General features: G+C 38.2%; 1 protein-coding gene across 2 annotated transcripts; it reads left to right on the top strand.

The window, feature by feature from the left end:
* The first annotated feature begins 1,583 nt into the window (after window positions 1-1,583).
* itm2bb (integral membrane protein 2Bb) lies at window positions 1,584-20,522 on the top strand. 2 transcript variants are annotated; one of them, XM_003449499.5, is made up of 7 exons: window positions 1,584-1,843; window positions 15,883-16,014; window positions 17,157-17,225; window positions 18,206-18,355; window positions 18,741-18,851; window positions 19,263-19,413; window positions 19,663-20,522. In XM_003449499.5, the coding sequence occupies exons 1-7, from the start codon at window positions 1,760-1,762 to the stop codon at window positions 19,749-19,751; spliced, it is 786 nt and encodes a 261-aa protein (XP_003449547.1). In that variant the 5' UTR covers window positions 1,584-1,759; the 3' UTR covers window positions 19,752-20,522. The 2 variants fall into 2 exon arrangements, with proteins under 2 accessions (XP_003449547.1, XP_005475331.1); XM_005475274.3 differs by having other exon boundaries at window positions 15,883-16,041.
* The last annotated feature ends 1,610 nt before the right edge of the window (window positions 20,523-22,132 follow it).

Raw genomic sequence — 22,132 nt, 5'->3', positions numbered from 1 at the left:
TGTACAGTGTATCTGTATTTCGTGGTTGGATATTGCCTTTCGGAGATGAGAACTCACATTGCAGCCTGATTTTATTCACGTGGTTTGTTGAGATATTTGAATCAAATAAATACGATATATTCTGAATTCATTATATAGCTCATCAGTTAAAACTGACAGTTCTTCTGTTTTTTCTGTAAATCAAAAATGTGTATATTTTCTTGAAGCCCATTAAATTATTTAAATTTTGGATTTCTTTAATCCACTACCACTTTTTAGTCATCATTTATGTTCGTGCCATTATGTTAATTTTCTTATTTTCTCTTATGTTATGGCAGGGTTATCAAACTCCTTTTACACTGTGTAAATATAAAGCCAGATTTGAGCTTAACTCCTACTTCTGTCATTGCAAAGAAGTTTAACTACACATTACACAATACATCTCAGTTTTTCTGCATTACAGAGAAATACTGAAGTTTTTCAGCACAACTCCTTGGGCTTAAACTGTTATAAATAAATGCATAAATTACTTCCACTAATTACGTTAATTGTATTAAATTTACACCCAAATGTATTAATACAGAAAAAGTTCTATTGGCTTATGGCACAGATGGTCTTTTACTTATACAAACAGAACATTTTTGTTAATTGAAAGAATTTTTGTTTTTGTATTTCTCCTGTAAAGCCACTGCAAAAATGATAGATTTGAATAATGATGGTAAAAAAGTGTCATTTGTGTTTTCATTCCTTGTTTATTTTAGGTTAGTGGTCATGGGGGAGTTTTTTGATCAGTAGGAAAACTCATAAAACTTATGAAAATACAGTTTAAAAAGCTGTCCCAGGGGCCAGATTGGAGAGGTGATTCTGGTCCCTGGGCTTATGTTTGACGCCCCTGCCTTACTTTTATCGTATTAATCAGTGTGTGTAGCTCGGATTGTCCCCCACTCCTTGGTGTTGATGGTTGGTTATGTAAATACATCCCAGAAAAGTAATAAACTCTATAAATTATATTTATAGTAATAAAGTCTTGAGTTTAGTGTATGTGTTCCACTACATTTCGGAAGTAAATGATATAATATTTATTGACAGCTCTAGGTACCAGAGCAACAGTCGTGATCTAATCACTTTCATAATATTTGCACAGTTTTATTGTTCTATATTTAAATAAAACATTTTAGTCTATTACTTGTCTTTTTGTATTATTTATCTATTTTATTATTTAACAGTCATTTATATGTTCTTTTAAGTAGGTATATTATTAAATATGTTAAATGAGTTTTTCGTTAATTGTTTTCTGCATTGTTTTATTTGTTGTTTGTCTAGCATTCCCATTCACTGTGCTTCTCGGCCTATTGTAAATCGCTTTGAAATACATATCTTATATAGGAGAGGCTATAAAATAAAGTATAATAAAAGCAAGTATAATAAGGTATAATACAGCACGTATATACAGATAATTACATAATTTCACACTGATGTTCTTTTTAAGCTAAGTTTTAAGCTTGGATTGTGCCATTTTGCTTTTATATTGTCGTATTTCAGTCAAATATCGGAACGTCTTAGATTAATCGTCGTGGATATGCTTTTATTTTGAAAGTCGGAAGCGCGGCGACTCTAAGTCTAGCTTTACATCGCTCTTATCACAACAACAGAGCAGACTTGGCCGGGGGAGAAGTGCGACTTATTTTTACTTCGGAGCAAATTGTCTTTGCTGTTGTTTGCTTTCTGTCGTGTTGCTTTTTTTCCCTTTCTCTCGGAGATTGTCGCCACTTGTTCCAAGATGGTCAAGGTATCATTTAACACGGCTCTGGCACAGAAAGATGTGAAGAAGGACGCCGAAACTCTTATTCCCGAGGAGGACAAAGTGAGTAGAAAATGGCTAACAGCAAACTCGGTTCTCGGTGGGGGGAAAGGCGCAGTTAAGCATAAATGCGTAGAGACACAATACTGTTGTTTAACAGGGCTCCTGATATATTTCAGTTTCTCCACTCTTTGAACACTTTTAAACAATACATTTTAAAATCATACAATGTATCATTTAAACTACTAACGTCAAATAATTGACTGGACGTTACTTCCTCATGTGGCGTTTGTTTTTTTCACCTTTGATACTCTTGATGTTTCCGGTATTTTCTACTTGTTTCCATTTTTAAATCTATTGTATCCACATAAATATAATATTTACACCTTTTAAGTTGGTCTGACAATACCCTGAAAACATTAATGTAAGTTTATGGGCTCTAAAGTGTAGGAACGAGCTTTGCCTGACTTTTCATGTCGTTTTAGAGGTCAGCAAGTATACCAGGTGGTTAAAGCGTGCAGTTACCAAACAGACCAGTCAGTAAGCAGAAGAATGTAAGAGAAAACAGTGGAGGGAAAAACATTAAGTGCTGGCACCAAAATCACGTGTAGATTTTTACCTGGCAAATTTTAGGATGGGTTTTAATCTGGTTTCATATTACAGTTATTCCTGCTTTTTTTGCAATCAGTTGGCCTCAGACTTCAAGGACATGAACATGTGCCGAGGAAAGAAAAAAGAAAAGAAAAAAAAACACAACAGAAAATGCAGATGTTATGTTATTGCCTCTTTGTGAAGAGTGCCACTCTCAAAAAAGAGAAAGCAGAGGAGGTGGGAACTTCCCCATAACTAAACTTAAAAGTCCATGCAAATTTAGTTATTTTTAATCTGCACCTCTCAGCAATTAATAACAGCTTAGAATGGAAAGACTACACAGGAAGGCATGGGAGTCTGTCACTTTGACATCCTCTTTGGTCTGAAAGATGTGTATGTTGAGTGTCCTAAAAATGTCATTCAAAAGTTAGAAAATTCACCTTTCCCCCCCAAAAAGTGCAAAAAACCCAAAAGAGTGCTGTGCAGTGTGGTGACGCTGCAGTGTATTTTACACAACATTCACTAGAAAAGTGCAACTAAATGACAGTTTTAGAGTTGCAGAGCGGCTGCGACTGCTGTGTGATCTCACCCTGCAAAGGAGCTGGTTGTATTATTCAACTGCTTTCGAGCTGACTTGTGGAGTTGAATGTGTGGGCTGCTGAGGCGTGTTGCCTGTCAGACAGTAAAGTCTACAAGAAGATCTTCCCGCTGGCCTCCACCCTGTTGTAAAAGGAGCTGCCTGTTGTTTCTGTTTCGGTCTGACAGAGGACCTCTGGGCTCTCTCTGTATGCAGAGAGCACTGCGATGTAAACCTTGCTACAGTTGCAAACGCAAACGGCTGCTTGTAGTTTCAAAGATGTGTGCTGAGTGACAAACCACAAAAGTGTAATTCTCGATGAGCAGCTGTGAGAATATCTTAACTTGACTCATTGTGGTGAGAGTTCTGCCTTAGCATGAAACTTTCACACAATCTGCCTGCATGGTTATTGTGGGATTAGACTGTATGAAGGAAGGTGGCAGGGCTCAGTTTCTACCGCCCCCCCGCCCCCCTGTGTCTTGAGCTTCAGTCTCACCGACTTTTATCTTTTTAATCTTGATAATCAGAGCTTAATGTGCTCCTTCTGGGGGATTGAAGTAGAAAAGAGGCGATTCTGCGCTTAGTTTGGGGTTGTGTTTTGGGGGATTTTCTAGCACTTGTGGAGAGAGCAAATGAGGACTTTGTGCCATGTGTCTCGTGCGCGGGGTTCAGTAGCATTTCGTTGAAATGTAATCCCTTGAAATCCTTTACTGGACCTTTTTTAAAGTAGATTGTGTACTCTGTTTTTTTTAGAGTTAGATATCAACCCCTATCCTCTAATTTGATTTAAATTAACAAAATCTGGATAGGATAAGAAGTGCATTATTGTCCCAAAAGTCAGGAAATGTCTTTGTTACAATTGCCAAAAAACCTGTAAACCAAAAAGTTCAAAAGAGTTCAGAAAACTAAAGTGAAGGCGCTAATTAAGTAAAAGTCTAATACAATAAAATGCGATGCAAGTTTTAAAAATGTTAACATTTAAATAAAATGTCAAAAAGTGGCAAATATATAATAAAGTGGCTGTATAAAGCAATATATCTTAAACTGAGGATTTCAAAACAAAACAGGATAAAGATGTAGAGGAAGTCCGGTGCTCACGTGGAAGAACAGACATTTATGATAGTGATTAATGATTGATTTGTCACTGGCAATGTCAACAACTTCTTCATAAGTGAGGACGCTTTACTAAATGTCTAAGACACGATTTAAAGTCCTGTACCGTATCAGATCTGTTCTCGAATGTATTAACATGCCCTCACAACAAAAACGAAAAAAATCAGTCTACAGTCACGTAACAAGGTGTGTGTCTTGTTGCTCAACAGGATCCGAAAACCGATGAAAGTGGTTATCAACATTGCAATGTCAGGCTAAAGCTATTAGTCAGCAGCTGCTTTAACAGGTGGTTAGCTGATTTAAATTAATCACAACTAGAAAAAATCATTTTTATCCCAAACCACCAACAGGAGTGGAAAGCTGCTTGCACACAGGAGCAGAGATGGAACTGGAAGTGTATTTATTGCCCCCATCCAGCATGAGAAGCCAGCCCTGTCTGTAGCAGTGAGAGAGCACTGGATCATATCTAATCTGATTTAAGCAACCCTGAGTAGTGGTCATAGGTGGATGAATATTAGCTGAATAAGTGAAAGACTATTAAGTCTTTAATAGCTCCTCTTGTTCTCTAATCCCTCATTAAACTTGTTGAACTTTTTTTTGTTTATGTGTAAAAATTGCTGAGAGGAACAGTATGCTAATACAGTACATTAGCCTTAGTTTAGGAAATAGCTTGGAAAAAATCATGATGTGATGTAAATTCAGTTCTGTTTTCAGTTTGATTTATTTCTTCTTCAGAAAGTACCGATTAAAAATACCATTAAAGTAATGGACTGATAAGCATTACCATTAAAAATACCATTAAAACCATTAACCATACCCATCCCTCACTCTGTAGTCAAGGAAATATTTGGAAAGTTTTTTCTAACATATTTACAAATCAAAGAGAGCTTATCACACCGTCATCTATTTTGCCTTCATGGAAATTTTCCTGCTGCTCTGCTTCCTGAGGGAGGAATCTGCTCTACTGGTCGGACCGCACAGGACCAAACAGGAACTAGCAAATGTTTTATGTTTTTGCTAGTTGTGCTTGTGTGTTGGGGAGGTTATTTGATTATAAAAATAGTCAGTCTGTTGAGGTCTTGGCTCCTGTTACTGCTGCAAAGGATCTTCCTTTCTTCATTGCTTATGTGAACACAGACACTGTTGTAATTCAGTGAGTTGTAAATCTTGTAAATGTAGCAGCTTGCTGGTTTACTGCCATATGTGTTGATTAGTAAACAGCAGATGAGTTATGATGCAAAAATAGGAGCTAGGATCCTTTAAAGTGCAGGATGAGCCAAGTCTTGCTGATACAAGGTGGCCTGATGGCAGACACTTGAATGAGTCTTGTGGTCTGACAGGCTGGAGACAGTGAGTTTGTCTCTAAGCCATCCCATTCTGCCCTCATCAGACGTTTTGGTCATTCCTGCTTCCTGTTGTAGTTGTGAATTTTCCTTGGATGTTTGGATTCAGATACAGTTATTAATCATTACTGATTGGGGAGAATGCCACATGATTACTATGTATGGTAGGGGGTCTCACAAGATCAGCCACTAGCTCCTTGTTGGTTGGTAGACTAAACAAAAGAATGTCTGCAGGGGCAAAGAGCAGTTCAGACTACAGCAGACTGTTGAACTTTGGAAGACTTGTTTCACAGGGAATGATAGAGATCCAATAGCTAACCAAAACTTTGATTGCTTGCTGCTGGAGACTGAGTGGGTGAGAGATCCTAAGCAATCCAGGTAAAAATCCAGCACCTGCAACTGCTGATGATTACAAGCTCAGCTACAGAACATTTTTCCAATTTTTACTACTTGTGAATAGATCTTGTTAATTAAAGGCTGTATTTGCATCATCTTGACTCTAGCTGAACTAAACAGTCAGTATGTTCTGGCTTATCATCACTCAATAGTGATGAAGGCGTACTTTGCCAAAGAAAAACCATGCACCTGGTGAGCTTCATATCGAAAGTAATCATTTTATTCTACTTTTGTTACTACAATTGATGAAAGCTAAATTTGGATTACAATTAACATCCAGTAAATTGTCTAGCTTTAGTAACTCTGTCTAAAAGATCCGATGATGATTGCTGCTGACATTTCTGCAGTGTCTTGTTGTTAGATGTGCTGCTAAATGTGTTTATTATATCTGCTACGGTTTTACATTTACAAGAAAAGCCATTATGAATTTTGATAGTTTCTCTTTTTGTTTGGTTCCTCTTAACTCTCTGAGTCACTATCTGTCTGATAAGCTCTTGTCTGAATTCCCTTTCATTTTCATTATTCTTATATTTTAGCTCAGTTATGAGCAGAAAAACAGCATATTGAGCTTTTGTAAACTTGAAATTTTATAGCATTCTTTAGATAAATTGAGTAACAGTTATCAGCATGTTTTATGATGGATACAGCTGTGTTTGCATCAAATACAAATATCTCTAAGATTGGTTGGAAATGAATTAAAGGTGCTTGATTATGTATCTGCTCTGAGTAAATAGATGTTTGTTTGTTTTTAAAAAGTGACTTGGTATATTACCAGACAGCAAAAAGCCATGTGAATGAAACGCAGTTCATGTATAACAGGAACAAATTTGCAAGCCTGTTTGGCTCCACAGACGCAGTTTGAGCACTTGTGGTGTATTCAGGGACAGCTAAACTAAGCATGAAGATATGCTTAGCCTAAATATTTAGCTTGACCTATTTTTCCCTCTATAGTTGTCTCAGTGACTGTCGTTAGTATGAGACACACTCAGGATTATTGGGGTTAAGGTCTGACAGAAACATCCTTGCACAGCAGTTGAACTGAAGGCCATGACTGTACCTACAGAGGAGTGTACTGTTTGTTATGTGGCTTTGCAGCCCTTTATATTGCCTGCCTGATAGTGTTTATTTCTTTTATACAGGATGGCTGTGAGCCATACACAGTCATAGTGCTGGACTTGCACCTTTATACTTTCAGTGTTGTTCCTAGTTGCTATAGAAGAGACAGCCGCTGTGTAGCCACTGTGTTTACATTTGGTATAGAACGATGTCAGTGTGTGTGTGTTATTCATGACTTGAGATGCAAATATACCTGGAAGTACCTGGAAACAAGAACAGTATGTGTGTCAATATTTGCATGAGAAGTGCTCTTAAGTAGCAACCTTGCATATAATTTGCAGGTGACCGTAAACACATTAGGAAACTGTGTCCAAAACCAGAACTTTGTTCATATCCAGTGAAAAACCTCTCATACAGTCAATTTATTCCCCCCCCCCAAAAAACAGTTATTTCACTTACAAGTTGGCAGAATAATTACTGCAAATTTAGTAAAATCTTTATGCTTCTTGTCCACTTATTGTTTATTTCAAGTATTAATAAATGTACCATTTTATCTGCTTTACAAAATTGCTGCTTTGTGCAAATTTAGAGCGCTCTTCAGTTAGATATTTTCTCTTTATAAATTTTCTATTTCTTAAATGGTAAATGGCCTGTATTTGTATAGCGCTTTACTAGTCCCTAAGGACCCCAAAGCGCTTTACACAACCAGTCATCCACGCATTCACACACACATTCACACTGGTGATGGCAAGCTACATTGTAGCCACAGCCACCCTGGGGCGCACTGACAGAGGCGAGGCCAATAAAATCATCAGTTTTATTGGCCAAGTGTTTCAACGGCACACTAAAAGATTTTCATTACATTTAGATATTGTCATTGAGCCAATGCAGTTTTGCATTTGTAAGGCGCATTTACACAACAAACACATTATTAGTACTTAATGTCAAGATTAGAAAAACTTCCAGCCACCTCAGCTTAACTTTGGATGGAGGAGCACCTGTGCTTACCTCACAGACGGTGTTTGAATCAGGCTGTAGTGCTACAGCAGTTGTGGGTGGTGCTTATTAAAGATCAGCTTTCACATCTCTGTCCTCAAATCAACTACAGCCGTGTCGAGCTGAGTGTAGAACATCTCAGGAGGAAACCGCTGCGCTGAAAATTTCAGTCTCAGAAGAGTCTAGTGTTTAATTTCATGCTTAAATATAAATGTCGAGTTCTTCTGACTTGATGTTTTTATTTTTTTAAACTTTCAGTTATGAGTTGAGAAAGAGTTTGCACAACTTTATTTATTTAAAAAATATAATTTAAACACACCCAGCTACCAAGAGACTTTTTGTAGTGATGAGAAATCATTGTCTTCAGGTCAGGTTAAATTTAAATAAATACATTTTTAAAAAGTAACAATCAAGATAAAGCAGCCAAACCCCATTTGTTTATAAATGAGCAAGTTCCAGGGACCAACGTCGTGTAATCTCTGTGTACTGACTGTGGTACAAAATGGCTTCTGCAGCTGCGTTTGATAATAAGTTTGATGTGTCAAACTATGCATATTGCAATAGTGTCAAAACCGTCTCAGTGTGCGACTTCATCCTCTCATTCTGTGATGAGTGAAGAAGATGAGGTTGAACTTTATCAGCTGACACGCACAGGCCAAAGTGTCTAAGCTGAAGTACAGATAAGAGAAGTATATTTTGAAGATTATGAAACTAGACTACTTCTTCTGTATATTGTCTTTTTGAACATCGACAAAACTAAAGAATGATAGAAAATAAAGAGTGCTTCTAAATATTTTTAAAAAATCTCTAGTTGTAGCATTTCATTTGTGAACATTTTCTACTGAACTTTAAACAAAGTTCTGGCACATTGTATCGAGCTGGTAACAGACGTCTCTGAAAACGACAGAGCACTTTTGCAAATATGTGATGTCTTGAAAAATCGAGCAGATATTTGAAGTTTACACAGCTGCATTCTCGCCAGAAAATATTTTGAAAGTTTATTTTGTGATCCAGAAAGAGTAATTTTAAAACTAAGTAGCTGCCGCCATTGTTGGAACCTGGAATTGGCTGGGCCGCACTATGAATTCTGGGATAGGTTGGGAAACACCCAACCCATCCTTCAAATCCAAGGAAATGAAGGACGCATTTGTCGGCTGCATTTGGAGCAGCCATCAAATTGCAAAAGAATTTCCCTCAGGATAAATAAAGTTCTTCTTATCTTATCTTAGTAATAAGATAAGAAGCCTCACAGTTTGGGTGTCATGTACTTTGAGTGTATGTGGTTTTATAGAGGCTGAGCTGGAGCAGATACATGCTTACACCTGCTGTTTATGCAGATGCTCAAAGGAAACTGTGGTTGTATCTTGTTGACGTTGCGGGCACTTTATTGCAATATTTAGGTTAAGAGCTTCATGTACATACTTGCTGTGCTTTGATTCCTAATTTCAGCATGAAACCTGGTGAACCTCCCTGCCCTGTTTGACGACAGTATAATCAGCTATGGAAGTAATCATTATCATTAGTAGTCTGTTGAGATTTAAAAGGTCTCCTTTTTACGTAATGTTGATTTTCTTTTCCGTCTATCGCGTCTTTCAGCAAAGAATCGAATGAAAATAATGTTTTCTCTCAGTTTTGGAAAGGAGCTATTCCACATGTGCCAGTAAAAAAAATTTGCTTCCACCTTCACATTCATCAGTAGACCTAATTACAGATTTGGATTACAGACCTAACCTTTCCTCAGTTGCTCTCTGCTTGTTTGTTCTCTGGTTGGTGTCTCAGACATGTGGGCTGCTTGAAAAGGATTACAGTGTAATCAGTCAGATGGAGAGTCAGCCAGAGAGCTTTAGCTGCCTCCCACAGGACGCTGCCGACCACTAAAACTCAAGAAGAGGGAGGATTAACTAAGCAGGCACATATATATGACAGTAGCTATGAAGCCCATGCACATTTACATAGTGCACACTATCTGAATGGTATGCACAACCACTGCTTAATGTAGTGAAAAAGTGTAGGGTTGCTTTACACCATGATGCTATTAGTATTATATCTGTGACACATATCTATGTCCTAATGTATGTTTACATACTTATAAATACACTGTATGGTGGAGGATAAGCATTTAACCACCTGTAATACATTACAGCTAATGGTAATACACTTTATGAAGCCCCTAATAGGATTTCTGTCAAACAGATTTCAGCCCTTCCCTTAAATCCTTCTGTAAGTACACCAAGAACTACTTTTAGATCTATTTCCATTAGAAAATCCACATTCTTTTAATTTCTTTATGTTGGACATGAGTGCTCTTATTCTGCAGAGTTTTGTTGGGTTTTTTTCCTTTAAGCCAGTGTGACAAACTTGCTGCCTTTGGCTTTTTAAACACAAAGATTTGCTGCTTTCTTTTAAATTTGTTAAACTCTTTCTACGACCTAACGTAACCCAGTTACTGCCTTCACAGACACACTATGTAGCTCAGAGGTGAAGATAAAGTTTCATGTGTAGACTGAAATAAAACCCGCCTTGGACACTGATACTCACCTGTCTCCACAGAGACGGAAACACAAACCGTCCTCAGGTAGACTGATGCATATGGACTTTGCAGCATTATCTGCTTAAGACATTTACTGAAAGACTGAATCGTGCTTAGGATCACAAGGAGCTCTAAATAGTACTTTATTTGCATATTGATTATTGACAAGGAAAATGCCACACCACAGAACATAAAACATATTTGTTGTGGTGAACTGAAAAAGTGTTAAAGCTTTCAGTATGCCTGCAAAAGACAAAGAACGGCATTAATATGTAACCAAAGCCTGACAGAAATGGAATATATGCATAACTAAAATATTCCTGAATTATTACCAAAATAAATTGAACATACACACACATGGTTGGCAATGGTTTACATTTAATCACGAAGTTGCTTGCAAAGCAAAAGTACTTTTGCTTTTCAGTGAATTCTAGCTTCTCAAATGAGCTTTTCTTCCTCATCTTTATACTGTCATACATTTAATATCTTTATGCCAAGTATAAATATCAACACCGATCTTCAAATTTAATTCACTTCATGTCTTATGTTACATCAAGGTGTGAAAGGCAGAAAGCACTTCTCAGATTTATTTCTGGAAACTTGATCGTCTTTTACGTTCAACAACTAAGCAACAGTAACCAAGACTAAAATGTGGTGCTTTTCTGTTGATCTGCCACATGCTTAAAACAACTAAGAATGATAAAGGATTTCCACTACTTGTTGACCACTGAGCACAGTGAGGAGGGCAGGGTTTGTGGCCACAATGACTCTAAAGATCTTCACACACAGATTAATAGCTCTAACCATGAGAATCCACAGTCATAATTTAGTGGAAAATGTTTGTTTGTTGTGGTGGGTTTAGTGTGGTCAGCCCGTAGGTTCATCTCAAAGACACACACTGACACACACAAAGACGGTCATTGATCCCTGTGGTGTTGTGAATGAAGCCCAGAGGACATTTCAGCACAGTGTAAACCAGCAGCCTTCATCTTCACAGCAGCAGCTCAAACTTGGGATTTCTGTGGCCACCAGTGTTGGGTTTGTTCCTCAGAAACATGTACAGGTACTGAAAAATGTAATCTGATTACATTAACATAGTACTTTGGAATGTGCTACACCCATCACTGGTGACCACCAACCACAACAAAAAGCTTACACAATAAGTCGTTCCTGGCATAAGAACAAAAGAGGAAGTGTCATTTAACCAGTATAAAAAGTGTACAAAAAGATGTTTGTGTTGAGAGTTGGGCCAGCTCAGATATGTTTCAGTTTCATAAATTTCATAAACATATATACATGTAATGATAAAATTAATAATCTGTAGGCTTGATGAAATAATACAAATTTAATACGCGAGTGTTCTCATGACGTCGGCATACTTTCCTGTGTTGACATTGGAGTGGTATAACGAGGGTGCGTGTGTTGGAATTATGATACGTTGGTCTGAAGGCCTGTTAGGTCTTGTTGTTGGTGAGGCTTTAAGAGACAGTAGTAAAACTGGAAAATCACATAGCAGAGCTCCAGTCTCGAGTTGATTCTGTAGAGGTCCTGATACAAACTTTGTCTTGAAATTTGAAAATGTTTTTACTTGGTGAACTCACTATTGATGCTTCCCTGTCATGCTTCATGGTCTGTGCATTAGATTGTTGTTGGAGAATAGCGAGCAGTTTTCAGATTGCATGTCACCAAATGCAGTTCATCATAATAAACTCATAAATAAAATCATCCTTCATTAAAGACACGAACCAACCATAGATGGTCAGCTGCAGTTCAGCTGCAGAACAGTTCTGACAGATTTATTTAAGTATGTTATTAGTAACATTCATTTCACCATTTCAGGGAGAAAGTCATCATCAGTCCTTATTTAACCTCACCCTTAGTAAACTTATTGCAGCTTTGCCACTGGAACCAATATTCACACCCTAGCAGTACTTTGGACAGCACTACCCTACACTTTCCTGCTTTAGTTTCCTTCCTTCTGCTCTGTTCAGTTGTGGAGAGCTGTGAGTACCTGTGAATTAGCTATTTGCTTGTGTTAAGTCTCCTTCATGATATTGACCAGGATCCTTAAAAGTCAATGCTTTTTAATTAAACTGCAGTACATGTGTCCTTCCTGGAAGGTCTCAGAACTCTTTTATTCTGTTTGCTATAGATATTTCTGCTTTTTATGTTTTGCTAACTTTTTTTTTTTTCTACCCTTAAAGTCAAAAAGACATGTCAGTGATTGGAGCAAACCCCTTATTTAGCAGAGGTGACCCCAGCTATACAGCTGATGGAGAAAAGCCTCAGGAAATGTTCCCATTTAGTGTCTTTCTGCCAGGCAGTGGTTCTATTAAACTGACTGCATCTGACACTAACATGTTGCTGATCTGTCAGCCTGTGTGCACTTTTAAAATGGCCTCACCCCCGCTTCCTCTTATTCGTCCTCATATTTGGTTTCATGTTGTTGCTAACGTCTGCTTTTTGGTTCCTTTTTTTTTTTTTTTTTTTCTTTCAAAACGCTATTTCTCTTCATTCCAGGAAAAATGTTACATTCTAAGAGTTCCCTCCTGCTGTCTGTACTTAGACTTGTAGATCTGAAAGGGCTGACTGTCTGTTTCTCAGCTGCCACCCTGATGCTGCTTTAAAAAAAACATAAAAAACTCTTAACACTTTTCTCCTCTACCCAATGTGCCCCCCTTGCTTCTGACCAGAAAGAGCTGAGGCATGTCCCACATTTATCAAGTTGAAAAGTGTACCGATAATGCTGAAATGCATGGTAATGCTTCACTGGCCTATCAAAAAACCCCCCGTAAAAACAAGTTTTAAACTGGAAGTCAGCTGTTCTCAAAGCAGATAATTCATGCTGACAAGTCTCGTTTTGTGATGACACAGTATATCTACAGACCACAAAAGATGAGGATGTCCTCAATTTTTTTTAATCCAGTGTATAAATGTGTTAAGTTCAAGTACTAAAACATGAAAAAACACCTTTAACATTTTAGTGATTATTAGCTATGATCAGTGTGACAAAAGACCGCTTTTGTTCATTTTATAAAATTTACACATTTTTGTAGTCTTGCTTCCAACCAGGATGATTTAATAACCATAATATCCCCTGGGTTTGATTATATAATAATGATAAGCATTTTCCTGTCAACCCTTGTGTTATTGTATACAGCATACTGTTGAACTGAACCAATTCGAGACCAATAAGGATTTAGGAAATTAGCAAACACACTCTGTCTGGAAATGCATGCTAAATATTAGCCTTTTTTGATCATTTAATTGTTGCATGGGTGTAAATGCATGGTTTACATATGAACACAGGAGACTCTGAGGCTATGTTCTGCTTTAGTTGAGACAGAAGGATGTGCCTTTTACATAGTGCAGCACTATGAGCAATTTGTCTTTACGTTAAAATGTTTGGTCAGCCAAGTTAATTATGCAAGCAAGCATAATTATGTAATATCATGCACCCCCCCACCCCCCAAAACGGCCACAAAAACAGATTATGAAATGTTTTCATCGGTGTTTCTGTAACTGAAACCGCAAAATTTATTTTCAGACTTAACAGGAAATTTAAAAAAGAAAATGGTATTCACAGGAAAGCAACAGATCAGCTGTACTTCCAACGTGTTCCCAGTAATAGAAGGTGCCCGGCTGGAGTACACAGTGTAGGTTTTGTTTGCAGCTAAAACCCCTGTTCTTTTCTTAGCTGTTGAATTACTTGCCCATAATCCCATAATCTTCATTTCTCCTCTCAGCTCACGTTAGAATCTCAGCTTCCTTTGTTAGGTTGTCCAGAGAAAGCAACTTTTATGGCATAAACAGAAATCCCTATTAAAACAAAAATGCCAGCCGGACTTGCATGCAATATCATTTAGTAATGTTGCCACGCTAGCAGCTCCGTGAGCCTCTGCTGGCAGAGCGTGACTTTCAGCTGATGCAAATATAACAACTTCTCATCCTCACAAAGGCAGTATTATTGTGTTGGTGTTACAGATGCCCCTTGAAGCGTCCCTGCATTTATTGCTACTCAGCAAATGAAAGTGTGTGAGGTTCTCCACAAATGTGGATTATGTTTTCTTCCTTTTAAAACATTTGGACTTCAATAAAAGGGGGCTCTAAATGCCACTGTACAATAGCGGCTCAGGAGTAGCTTCTGTCTTAAAGCTACCAGGACAGCTTCTTGTTATCGGTTCCTCCAGCCTTTGCAACTCAATTTAAATCTAATAAAAGAACATAGCATGAAGAGATCATTCCAGTGAGATGAGAAACCAGAACAAGAAAACCTGCTTCCTCACCTGACCCAGATTTTTTTTTTTCTTTTTTTTTCTTACTGCCCGCTGGTCAGAGAGAGAAGAAGAAAATGCAAATCAGGTAGAAGTTTCTAGCTGATTGTAACTCCTTTTAGTCACTATTCAACAAACAGGAAAATGTAAATCTGATTTTATTGTAGTTTCCCCTTTCCTGAAGATTCCAGTGAACTAATAACAGAACGAGTTGAGAGCCACACTTTCATTTCCTCTGTTTTCGTTTCTTTTCACATTTTTAGGTATTTTTTCACTCTGTCTCAGTTTGTTTCCCCCCTCTGTGATTCGCATCATGATGAGTCACCCTGATGCTGTGTTAGTCTGAAAAGAGATGTGGAGCCTCCTTCATCTGATCTCAAGAAAGCCTTTGTTTTCTTACACACACACACACACACACACACACACACACACACACACACACACACACACACACACACACACTGTCCTCATGTCACACCCTGGCCTCTGGTTTAATAGTTGTCGTAGTTCAGGAGATTTTCCCGGCTGAAAGGCTGGTGAAGGTCGGGACGGGTTCTGATTTTTATTTGAGTCTAAGTGCATTTGAATTTATTAAAAAAAAACAAAAAAACAATGTGCACAGTATTCAACCCATACTGCTGAAAAAGTGTGTTTCTGTTTCTTAGTAGTTTGACAACACAGGGGATGGAATCCGACCGATTTTTGTTTTAAGTTAATGTAATGTGGAGTGCTACTAAGTACATTTATATAACCGCAGTACTTTGTGTGTGTACTGTCCTACATGAACTTAGACTTTACCTGAGTAGGTCCAGCATGGTGAACTTTTCATATGTGGTACTCAGCAGTGTGTTGCTGTCATTATTTGTATTTGTCAGCTGTGAAGTATGTGGTTTATGAAACTGAATTTTTGTTCCCTGCATTTATCCTTAAGAAAGTGCTTCTCCCCAGACCAGCTGCAGTTTCACCAGTGTATTTGTTTTCTGGGAGGAGGCCCTGCCTTGAAGCGTAGGGTGGTTTTGAATGCTAAATACTTAAAGGGAAAAACTCAGGAAAATGCATTTGTGAGGGTTTGAAATAATAGGTACGTGTTGAAAATCATCACAAGTATTTAACAATAATAACCAGACGCGTACTGATCCTTGGGGGATTCTCTCTGATCCCTGAATGTATAATTGGAGACAGTTAAACTTAATCATATCTAATCAGTAGTTTTCTCTCTCCTGCAGGACGCTGAGGCTGCTGTGCTGATGCGTCACCAGTCTCGCGCCTGGTGCTGGTGCATGTGCCTTGGTCTGGCCCTCATGCTGTCTGGAGTGGTGGTTGGAGGTGCCTACCTGTATCGCTACTATGTCATGGAGGTGAGTAGCGAGCCTGAGGACAATTTGGTAAGTATCTCATACAGCGCATGGAGAAAATAGTGCGTTGCTAAATATGAAAGCAGACAGATAGAAATGCTGTCAACATTACAACAGAATGTCACAGACAGAGGTGGCTCAGGAAGAGTTGATCATCTATGATAAAAACTAATGGCCGGTGGTGACACCACTTTATCCACTTCATAATGGAATATATAAGTTTCCATATTTTCTGTTTAAAACAGTGACAGTGATGAACATAAACATAAACATGTTACTGCTGACTTGACGAAATTTCATATAATTTAGGATGTTATTTTCCTTCCATGATCAAAACCACCCTCATTTAAAGCGCCGTGCTCAGCTGTACTCCTGCAGCTCAGACTGACAGTCAAGAGCAAAGCACATAGTACAAATTTATATATACTTTTAAACACATTTCAGCTCCCCTTTCTGAAGGAAAAACATCCAAATTTAATTTCTGTGTTCTTGACACGGGTAAGAAAAGGCATGAAACTTGGATCAGAAATTGCAGAAGAAAATGTGAACTGACACAGCGCGACAGGTCGGAGCATGTACGCCACTGCCAGCTGTTCTTGTCACGTTAAGCTCCGCCTACAGTACAGTGGCAGTTCTAGACATAAACTAGACCAAGCTGTTTTGAGTTTACCAACTTGAGCTAATCCTTTATAGTTGAAGACTGAATAAACCTATTGCTGATCTGAGAAGGCTTCCTGTTTACTATTCTGTAAATGGCTGTGATGTGGCTGAATGTCCTCTTCTATTTTTTATTAATCCAAATTCTCCCTAAATTTAAAGAGAATCAGATTCTCTCCATGTCTATGTCACATCACATTCCTTAAGGAAATGTGAACATGCGCTGTTTCTAAATTCAGAAAAACTTTGTGTTTACAGAAGTAGTATCTGTTTTTATGCATTTCTCCAGAGAGAACTAAACTTTTAACAACAAAAACTGATATTATTAGTTATGACAAAATGCTGTGAAGTAGACGAAACTGAAGGACTCACTGGGAATAACACTTCCTCAAATTTGAGATGTACGTTCTTTACACTTCATGTAAAGATTGTCAAAAATGTCACATCTCTGTCTCCTTCCTTTTTTTTCTTTTTTTTTTTAACCACAGGAGGGCCAAGTATTTTTTTGTGGCGTCAAATACCGCGAAGAAGACTTCATGATCCAGGAGGAGGATGAGGTATGGCAAAACTCTGGATATAGTATCTTTTCCTTATCAGAGGCCTGTGTTATGAAGCAGGATTTGGGTTGATTTGTTAGTGGACTACATCGCTATGACCATTCAAGATGGAAACCTAATTTGCTCTGGAGCATGATATGTCAGGTTTGGAGACCAGCGGGTACGAAATCACTACCCACTGACCCACTGATCAGTTCTCTGGAGAGTATTTTGCTGATTTATTTAAAAAAAATAAACAACTTCTTGACCCCAGAGTGATAGCAGGAGGGCCTGCTGGTTTTAGAGACAGAAAAAAGCTTTTGGTTTTCTCTGCATACCCATCAAGTATCGCATTTTTAAGAACTTTTTTTGGGGGGGTTGTTTGCTGCAAGCATTTTCCAACCTACATCAATGTTCTGTAAACCTGAGCCTAAGCCTCATACTTGGCAATCTTAAATAAGATTGTGAAGAATTATGTCATAATTTCTAGCACATTCCTTATTTCTCGCTCTTTCATGCGTGAACGGGTTTGTGGTTAGACTCTGGGTTGTGTATCGAGTTGAAAATCCCCAAGCGTTGATTGGTTGGTCTCATTGAAGATGTGAGGGAGGGTAAGTGAAGCCAGATAAGGACGAGATACCACGAGTATGACGAACTCCCTTGCAACACAGGCCTGTGTTTATATGTTTGTGTTCAGTAGATGTGACACTGGTTCAGTGTGTCTATTGTTTTCATTTAATCATTACCGACTGAGTCACTGATTAATGTCCTGAGTTGTTGACTAACTGACCTCCACTTGCAGGGCTCTTTTAGTAAAGTGAGCCTAGTGAGTTTCGCATCACTGCCATAAATCGGTGTATGAGCTGACAGGCCTCCAAGCTTTGCTCTATATGTTTTTATTTCTGTACCAAAAGTATTCTTTAATAAAATGTGACTTTAAAGTGTTTCACTGAGTAACCAGTCACTGGAACTTATTAAAAATGTTACGCACTGGTTCATAGGTGGAGGTGGAGCTGCCAAACGAGTACCACCTGCGTCAGATGTCAGAGACGATCCGGGTGTTGGAGACGGAGCAGGTGGAGCTAATCAGTGTGCCTGTGCCCGAGTTTGAAGATGGAGACCCAGCTGACATCGTCCACGACTTTAGCCGGGTATGTACAAGTGTATGTAAAAGTGAAACTCTTAGTGTTGTCGCAAAGCTACGGTTGCACATTTAAAGGGATTCAAAATAGACCAAACATCACTTGGAATAACATTCTCACAGCTTTAGAAATATAGAATTTTAGAAATGTGAGTTGTGAGTGATGCAATGTCTGCTAACCAGCCAGTAGGAATTCAGCCTGAGGTGATTCACTCGGAGACAAATCTCCCAGCATAAGCACTTTTATGAGGAACTGTATGCAGATATATGTAGCTATTTAAGATTTAGATTTTAAAGATAACCAACTCAGCTTTATATTTTGTTACTAGGTTAAAGAAAAAAGAAGCAAATACCAGTTACTTTCCTGTTTTCTAACTGTATTCCTTCTTTCTCAGAGGCTGACTGCTTACCTGGATCTGTATCTGAACAAGTGCTACGTCATCCCACTCAACACCTCCATTGTCACGCCTCCCAGAGACTTTTTGGACCTTCTCATCAATATCAAGGTAACCGTGCAGGGTTCAGACCTATTAGTCTTACTGTGCTGACTTAAGCCTGGATTATATTTCCACAAATCTGCTCAGGTCCAAGTAACATAGTTTCATCATCAGACAGTGAGTGTGAGGCTCTGTGTGGGGAAGATGTTAAAGCATCTTCCCTGTTTAAAACACTTCAGACTGTTCCAAACAGCTGCGAACAAAATAAATGTATTGAAACCATCAAGCCACCTGCTTTAAAATGATATTTACCATGGATCTATTAATACACGTTCCAGTATTAATGACGATTAAGCAGAATCTGGCACTCCTTAAAGAAAATGAAGAGATCTCCAAAAATCGAAATACAGAAACAAAAAGTGCAAAAGATATTTACATCATGCTTTAAATAATTTGCATTTGGTTCCTCCCTCTGCCCAGGCTGGCACCTACTTGCCTCAGTCTTACCTGGTCCGTGAGGAGATGATGGTGACCGAGCGCCTGGAGCATGTTGACCAGCTCGGCTATTTCATCAACAACCTCTGCAATGGCAAAGAGACCTACAAACTGCAGCGCAGAGACAGAATTCTGGGTAAGCATGTCAGGCTTTCATTTAGGTTTAAACACAGAGATATAAGACTACAGATGCCAAACAGGCAAGGCAAAGACAAAATGCACTGCCATACAAATATTTAGCAAGCATTAAGAGATTGTAAATCATTGCGACCTTTGATCTGTGCATTTGAATGTGTGGAAGTTTATCTATGTACTCTTTCAGCAACATGAGACACGAAATGCAGCGATACAGGTTTATATAAGAGATTCTCTGATCACCTCACAGGTATGCAGAAGCGCGAGGCTCTGAACTGCCACAAGATTCGTCACTTTGGAAGCCAGTTTGTGGTGGAAACCCTGATCTGTGAGCCTTAAGACGCCTCGTCGCCTCACAACTGCTCTTAAAGTCACTGGCGTGCAGTGAGATTGTGTTTTTAATCCTCACCTGTCTATTGTTTCCTGTCCTTTACTTCAGGTAGTTTGAGTGAATGAGCGTGGTGAAATGTGATGCTGTTGGCTGAATATTAAGTGATCCTGAAATTTAAAAAAAAAAAAAAAAAAAAAAGGTGAAGCATTGCGTTTTTTGTTTTATGTTTTGTTTTCCAATTTCTATACAGAATTCTTTTTCAGAGATAAATTAGCTTACAGCCAGCTGGTATACAAAAGTAAATTATTTTAATCAAAGTAATTGCAAACATAGTATCAAGCTCTTCATTAATAGACGTGGGTAAATATAAGATTTCCTTGCTTTCAGTTCACATATAACATTTTAAGACAGGGGGATTTTTATACCACTCAGTCCACAAAGATTTTTTTTGTATTTTGTCTGCTGTAGCTGTTAATACACTGCACCTGTTTTCTTAACTGGAAAATGATCTTAAAATAAGAGTGTAAATGCACGCTTCTGTTGCAGAGCTTTAAAGTGTGTGAAATCCAACCGAAGAACACAATATTTTAATTTGGATGAAAGAGAGCTCCGAAAAAGAAAAACACGCTTATATTAAAATCTTTTTCACAGGGGTTGTCTGTCTTTTTATGAATGTGTAATTTTTTTTTCTTTTTGGATAACTCTTCTTGTACCAATTTGTGTATATAATCTCTATAAACATAAGCAGACCTACAGAATAAAGAAAATGGTAGAAACTATAAATGGTGTGTTGTGTGTTTCTGTGCCAGAAGCTTCAGAAAAATCCTATAAACTTTTAATTGGTGTATATACACTAATTATTATTTTGACTGTTTTTCTGTTATTAAGCGAAGGATCAGACTACTTGAAACCAGCAGTACATGTTTATTTAGTGTGCCACACTGGCGCATCAGCTCTACATCTTTTACGGGTTCTTTGACTTTAATGAAAGCTCAGATTATTTCTTACATCAGTGTACTGTTCACCACAGAGTTTCTGTTTTCATCATGCAGATCATAACTCATCAGAGAATGGGACTGACAGTGTCAGTGGCCATGCTGTTTACAGCGGTGTAGTTGCCTTGTCATCACATGCAGTCGTTACCTCAGTGAACTAACATGGATCAGCTGTCACAGTGGGCTCTCTGCCTGTGTGTCATAGGATCCCGGTGGAAATTTGTCTATGATTAAAGCACTAATCAAGAGAGCCCTAACCCAGGGGGCTCATGGGAAAAGCAGTGGATGGAAAGTCACCTTGATGGAGCAGGGAGGTGTTTGCACACAGGTCATAAAAGCTGAGGAGGTTCGTACAGTTACATCTGCTCTAAATACAGGACTGAAACACTATTAGATTTCTTTGATGTCTGTTTCACGTTTTAAACCTTCATTATTGTTTCACTCATGTTTGCTAATTTCAAACAGTGTCTGCTAGATTGTACTGATTCAGTTTAGGTCTTTCAGAGCTGCTTTCCTCTTACCAACCCGTGCCAGCCTGAGGCCCTCAAACAGGAGCCTACAGGCTGTTTGTGGGTCTACGTGTGAAACACAAGGCCCAGGGGCCAGAATTGGCCCTGAAAAGACTCCATTAAGGCCCACTGGACAGCCTTCAGAAATCTAAAGGAGGGCATAAATTTTGTTCCACCTGGTAAAGACATCCCCTATAACTATTCTCACTATACCAGAGTAATTAAGTAATGGTTAAACAACTAAAGTTCCTACCTTTTTTTTCAATAATATATAAATATGTTTTGCTTTTTGCTTTTTACAGTACATATAGTGATTTGTATGTTACATTAGCTGCATTTCACATTTTTTCACAAATACACATTTTTCCAAAGGTCTAGCGTCTATCCTGAACACGTCTATCCGTTTGTTTTTGCCGTCATTACAATCGGAGTTAAATTTCATACTGGTTGAGTACACGTGAATTATTCAAGTAATGTGAGAAAGTCATTTACGTCATACTTTTAATATTTAAAATGATTTTACAGCTGTATTTCCTGACGTGGATGTTTCAAAGTCAAATTATAATACAAAATTTACATTGTTTGCTTTACGCTTCACTTGAAGTGAAAGCACTGATATGATTACCTAATACCCCGTTCATAACTGAAGATGTGAGGATTTATTTTATATTGCAGCTATTCAGAGTATTACATCACCTTTTTTCAGATGGAGCAACACACACCATGAATAACTACAAGATGGCTGCCTGGAATATCAATCTGGGGTGTGAATGCTAAAATCTGACAAGAGAAACATGATCTGTGACTGTGAATAAAGGAGCAAACCTCTGCTGCTATGCTGAAGGTTTAAATAAAGGCTGATGTCTTTACACTGGCTGGAACGCC

Source organism: Oreochromis niloticus, linkage group LG16 (genome assembly GCF_001858045.2).
Source record: "Oreochromis niloticus isolate F11D_XX linkage group LG16, O_niloticus_UMD_NMBU, whole genome shotgun sequence".
NCBI lineage: Eukaryota > Metazoa > Chordata > Actinopteri > Cichliformes > Cichlidae > Oreochromis > Oreochromis niloticus.
Note: the sequence above shows the minus strand (reverse complement) of the source record. Positions and strands in the feature narration are given on the sequence as shown.

Excerpts from the sequence above, each read along its gene's own strand:
- itm2bb (XM_005475274.3), top strand. The coding sequence starts at position 1,760 with ATGGTCAAGGTATCATTTAACACGGCTCTGGCACAGAAAGATGTGAAG. Across the intron at positions 1,844-15,882 it reads TTATTCCCGAGGAGGACAAA|GACGCTGAGGCTGCTGTGCT; the intron begins GTGAGTAGAAAA and ends TCTCTCCTGCAG. Across the intron at positions 18,356-18,740 it reads TCGTCCACGACTTTAGCCGG|AGGCTGACTGCTTACCTGGA; the intron begins GTATGTACAAGT and ends CTTCTTTCTCAG.